The sequence below is a fragment of the Mus caroli genome, chromosome 16, assembly GCF_900094665.2.
Source record: "Mus caroli chromosome 16, CAROLI_EIJ_v1.1, whole genome shotgun sequence".
Classification (NCBI taxonomy): domain Eukaryota; kingdom Metazoa; phylum Chordata; class Mammalia; order Rodentia; family Muridae; genus Mus; species Mus caroli.
Window position 1 is genome coordinate 9,886,851 of NC_034585.1, and position 6,000 is coordinate 9,892,850.

General features: G+C 43.8%; 1 protein-coding gene across 4 annotated transcripts in view; it reads left to right on the top strand.

The window, feature by feature from the left end:
* Window positions 1-6,000, top strand: part of Mrtfb (myocardin related transcription factor B) — a 162,097-nt gene that overhangs the window by 137,870 nt on the left and 18,227 nt on the right. For all 4 annotated transcript variants that reach the window (XM_029470662.1, XM_021184572.2, XM_021184573.2 and 1 more), the window contains one exon: window positions 3,960-4,097. In XM_029470662.1, coding sequence (XP_029326522.1) covers window positions 3,960-4,097 — 138 coding nt within the window. The remainder of the gene's footprint in view (window positions 1-3,959; window positions 4,098-6,000) is intronic.

Here is a 6,000-nt window from a genome sequence, read left to right on the forward strand (position 1 = left end):
AAAAGAGCCCTAGTGTGCACAGGGGCTGAATGCAGAAACAAAAGCTACCCTTAGAAAGGAAGGGGTTCTGCACCAACCTCAGCATGAACAAAGCTGAGCATCATACTAAAGGAGCGAGCCAATCACGAAGGGACAGACATGAACTGTGTCCCATCATTGAATTCATAGACAGCAGATAGTGCAGTAGTTACTAGGAGAAGAGAATGGGGCTCATAGAAGGGTGGAGGAGACACCAAGGGTGCCTCTAAATGTGCTTAGTCTTACTGATGCATGTGTGTGTGTCTGTCGGGGTCCAGCTTCTGTAGAGCTCATTACAGGCAGTAATAAGCCACCCAGTCTGGTGGTGAGAACCGGACTCAGATCCTCTGCAGGAACGGTTTGGGTTCTTCACCACTAACCTGTCTCTCCAGCCTCACTCTTGTTTATAGTTTAATGCACACACTTTTTAAAGCAGCACTATATACATGTACCCACACCCACCATGGGTACATTAGAAAGCAGACGCTGGCCTGGGACCCACCAGCTTGTGCTGGTGTCTCTGTGCACTTCTCATGTTCTGCTACTTGGTCTAAAAGTGAAGTGTATGTCATGCAAGGCTGCTGAGGGTAAAACAAAATAATGTTGAAGGTTCCTGAAACAGGACAGTAAACACTATTTCCTTCTCTCAAAACAAAACCAAGGGCTTAAGCTTATAAGTCTATACTATAGAAACAAATAAAAGCTTGTACGTGAAACACTTCACCAAATGAGAATTTACATGCTATATTCAACATACAAAACATGTCTGGGTTTGTATCCATTTCAGTCATTGCTTATTTATCTGTGTGGGAATTGAAATATATAAACAGTAGTCAAAGAACAGTCACAGTTTGAGTTTATTTGCATGCTGTGATCTTCAGCAAGGTCTGGTCTGCATCCTGAATTAAAAGCACATTTATTAGAGATTGAAAAGCTACAACATAAGAAAGGAAGAGCTTTCCAAAGAGCAACACTTGGGCCTTCGTGTAGATTGTACAGGAGAGGCAGCCAGAGCTTGCACTGTGAGGGACTGGGGAGCTGACTCACTCCAGCACTCAGCACTTCTCAGAACACAGTGGCAGAACTTTCCTGTAGCAATTTCTAATAAGAAAAAAGTTAGCTTTAAGGTTAAAAAGTATCTTTTTTTACTTATTTTCAAAATATCCAGTATTTAATATTTTTCTGACATTTCCCTTTGAATAATGTGTTGTATGTACATGTTGGTGTGTATGTACACGTATGTGGAAGCCAGAGGTTGATGTCAAGTGTTGTATATGTTCATGTGAGTGTTTGCGCACACATGTGTGTGTTTGTGTGTGTGCATGTGTCTGTGAGTGTAAGCTAGAGATTAACATTAGGGTCTTCCTCAAATCACTTCGGCCTTACTTTTTGAGATCAGGTCACTCATTGAACCTGCAGCTCACTTACTTGACAAGGCTGACTAACTGAGGAGCTCTGGGTATCCTCTACCTTCCCAGCACTGGGATTACCGAGGCTTGCTTACCGAGGCATACTGTCAGACCTTGCTTTTTTTTTTTTTTTTTTTTCATGAATACTCAGTTTCCAAATTCAGGTCCTTGTGCTTACATGGCAAGCAGTACCCCAGCTGAGCCAGTCCCCAGCCCCTGGTGATTTTTTTGATGGTGTTGGGATGAAAGTGAAGATACCAGCAACCATGATCTATACCCTGTGGTGGGAATAGTCACCCTGTGGAATGGAAAGTCAGGTCTGCAACTTCTGCTTATTCTTTAGGAAAATAATTCTGTATCATTAAAGTTAGAAATTCACAAAATGACTGTGGGTTTCGGTGTCATTAGACATTCACCTAGCATTCTTTCTAAGGTGATGTCATATTGCTCAGAGCAGAGAAAGTGTCCTTTGTGACCTGCATATTTTCAACCCTTTCAGAACATGGTTATTTCAAAACCCTGGCACCTGGATTCTTTGGAGAGTTTACCTAATTGGAGCCTAACACCTAGACATGATCTGGGTGTCATTTGGGGAGGATATTTTGGGTCCTTCTGAAGACATGCTACAAAGCCTGACAGAATGCCTGGGCCACTCTGGATCTCTTCTGTCAACTTGTACATCTTCTCATTAGGTACAGAGAGCAGCCACTGCATTTCAGTGGAGAACAGTCACACTGAAGTAGAGATAATGAGAAGACTGCATCTGCTTTAGAGGCTAAAGGAGGCACAGCCTAGGGATGTAGGTCAGAAGACATCCTCACGAGCATCCCCATGCTCTGATGACCCTTCAAGTTGTTAACACTTTACTCTCAAATATATCATGGCTGCCTGTGCTGGTCAGCACACAAGGCAGAATGTATGAACATAAATATGTAATTCAAAATTTAAGCATTTGCTTCTACTTCATATACCAATTATACAAGAGTCAAAGACTGCTCCCTGTAAGACCACCCAGAGATACTTCTTTCTAGATAATAACTAACATAAGGCCACGTCCCGTAAGGAAGTGCCACCTTTTACTTGGCTGGCCACAGGTTTGTCAGGGAGCCAGACATCTTAGTATTGAAGAACACAGGACAGGTCCCTAGAAGCCATTTCTGGATGAAATGAAACTGACCACAGCTTTCTTTACAGAGTTCCTTACAGTAACTTAACATTAATAATCATAAGCAGAAATGAATAGCAGGAGCTGGCCTTAAGGAGAGAGCTGTAGACTTGTGCTCACACAGGCACAGCTGGGCTTGAGGGTGACTGCTAAGGACAAGCCGCAACAGCGCCATTCATCAATTGAACAAATGTTTATTGCTTATTCACACCAGGTTTCAGAGTTGTTGTTGCTAATAGTACTCCAGGTTTTCAGGTTGTTTATTTTAAGGAAGAGAAAAATAGTTTGCTATTTTAAATATTTCCACTAGAGAACTGATTTTGATTGTTGCTATAATGTATTTGAGGGTTGTTCAAGGAACTGAAAGGACAAGTTTGAGCTGTTATTCCTGAAGTCGAGGCCATAGCATATGGCACTGACACATGATGGTGACACTGTCACATGTGAAGTGAAGTACTAGTGAGGAGTGAGACCTTCTGCGGCTTCTTCTGACTTCCACCTCACCCCAGCTCCATGCTGCTGCTCCTTAGGGAGGACAAAGCCCAGCATCTATAAGAGAAGCTCCAGGCTGCAATGAGACAGTCTTCTGGGAATATGTTATTCAGCTGCTCTTTTGAAAGACACAATGTATGTGGTCAGTTAGCATCAGCTCCGAGGCAGAAGTCTGAGGTGTGCAGCACAGTGAAGGCCCTGGGGGTGACAGAAGTCTTCACTGAGATGCTGCCAGCTGCAGGGGGACAGAGCACATCCATTCTCTGAGAGGCCAGACCCTGTCTATCAGGAAAAATGCCATATATTGTTTTGGGTATTTTTATGAGTCTTGACATTTTTTTCCAAAAATAAGGATGGTTCTAACCATATTTTTGAGGGGGAAAAAAAACTTAAAACCACTGCCATCTATCAGTCTAACCTCCCTTAGTCTCAGGTGTCCATTGCTACAGAGGTAAGCAGGTAAATACCGTGCTTCGTCAAGATGGAATCTGCAAGTCCTTTGGATCCTAGGCACAATAGTATATTTTTCTTTGTCTCATGTTTGTAGGCTTGTTTTTATTTTTAACATTTGTAAGATTTTATGCATTTATAGAATTGTGTCACTTACCCCCCCCTTTCCTCCTTCGAGCCCCTCCAACATCCCCACTCTCAAATTGAGAGCCTCTTATGCTTTATCATTACTGCATATATGTATATGTGTATGCTGGTGTGTACAAACATAAAACCAACCTGCTGAGTCCACTTCTGTTGTTTATGTGAGTGTAGCTTGAGGCTGACCACTTTGTACTGGGTAGTCAGGAAAGAGTATTTGGTAATTCCAGTCCTCTTACAGTCACTGATCTCATGACCTTGTCTTTTTCTGCCTTTCCCAACAGTTTACCTCAGTGTCCCCAGCAGTTCCTGAATTCTTGAAAACCCCTCTAACTGCAGACCAGCCTCCCACAAGGTCTACAGCTCCCGTCCTCCCTACAAACACTGTGTCCTCAGCGAAATCTGGCCCAATGCTGGTGAAGGTGGGTACCCAGGACTCCACTCAGTGGCTCTGTCTCAAGCCTATGGACACTAAACAGAATCTTGTGCCTTGACCTCCCACATGCTTTTAACGCAGTCCTTGAAAACTAAACTGTAGTGCTTGATAGGCTGAGTCAGCACATGACCTGTCCTCATGGTAACAGAAAAATGATAAGAGAGCTTGGCTTGCATGACGTGGTGTGCTATGAGGTATGCTTCAGGAATCCTTCCATCAGCAGCCCTGCCCACTCAGCACACTCAGATGACTTGCTTCAGCACAGCACTGGAGGTACAGCCTCACATAGGTGTCTTTTATGACAGCCAGCTTTGGGAATAATTTATGCACAAAGTGAAGAATCTCTCTGGTATCCAGGTATATGCTGCTCAGAGACTCTGGAAAGGTTTTGGGCTAGCCATTTTGTCCAGAAGCACTTGGTATGATCTCAGAGAAGCCCAGTTCATGGCACTGTTCCCCACAGTGCACTTGGCTGAAATAATTCAGTTAGAATAGATATCAAAGGGGGTGGGGGGGGACTTAAATATATAGTACATTTTAAAAGTTCTTAAAGTCCTATAATAAAATGGTAGGAGAGCAAGGAATAATTTAATCATTTTATAGGTAGCTCTTACTAAAATTGGCAGCATACGTGTCTCAGAGCTCTTGAACTATGTAGGATATTACTGTTAGCTAACCTTGCAGTCATGAAGAAACTGATCCTCAAATAAGTTAAGAAGTGGCGTGGCCAGAAAGGTCCAGTCTCCCAGGTTCTACTCCAGCCTTTTGCTGCCCTGATGGTCAGGCAGCACTCAGTTATAGGGCAAAGGCATGCCTTTCAGATGAGTAACATCTTCTCTCCCACCTTCCCACCAAGGCTTTCTGAGGCAGTGGGGATCTAACTCCAGGACACCTTTCCCCAGCTTAGTACTGCAACCAGGAATATCAACAAAGTCACTTCCTAACAGATGTTGCTGTATCTCTGAATGGCACTAAAAGAGCCAGGATGCTAGACTGTCCTTGTCACCTCTCTCCTCCTCTGCTTCCCTAGTGTCTCCTTTTAGGAAGGGCTTTGACTCTGGAAAGAAGCACCAAGGATGACTGTGTAGTCCCAGGGCAGGCAGAGGGAGGGGGTCCGTCAAGGACTCCTGCAGGGAGGCTTGAGTGGTGTGCTGGAGGGTGTGTAATAGCTGAGCAGGCTGAAAGGCAAGTTACAGCCTGGCCAGTTTCTACGGGGTACCTGCTCCCACCACAGCCACCAGCTTCAAGTGCACTGTGTGATGTCCCAAGCACAGATTTATGGAAAAGATGCACACTGAGCTCTTGTGAATCAAGCAGCCTGTTCCATGAGCAGTTTGTAGCCCTGCTATAAAAGTCATGCTACAGAACCATCCTCTCATGGCATGTAGTCTGTGCAGGGAGAGGAAGGCACCTTCCCAGCGAGCATACACTTTACTCTGGCATTCAACAGGAAGGATGTGCCCCAGTGCATTAACAGCTTCAGTCTCTGCTCCGTGCTCTGGGAATGAGCATGTATATGTTGCTTATGCAGAAGATCTAGTCAGTTGTCTGTGACTAAAGCAGCTTAGGAATGATGTCCTCTTATGTCTGGGGCTTTTCATTATTTTTTATTTGTATGAGTATTCATCTTTATGTATATATGTGCACCATGTGAGTGCCCCAAAACCCAGGTGTTCTGCAAGAGCAGCCAGTACTTCTACAGCTGAGCCACCTCGCCAGCCCGCTGTTTTGTTTCATTTTGTTCTTTGTCTTGTTGTGTTTTTTCTTTCTTTTATTGAAAATAGATGTTTTTCTTTTTTTTTTTTGATTTTTAATATTTTTATTACATATTTTCCTCAATTACATTTCCAATGCTATCCCAAAAGTCCCCCATAGCGCCCCCCACTTCC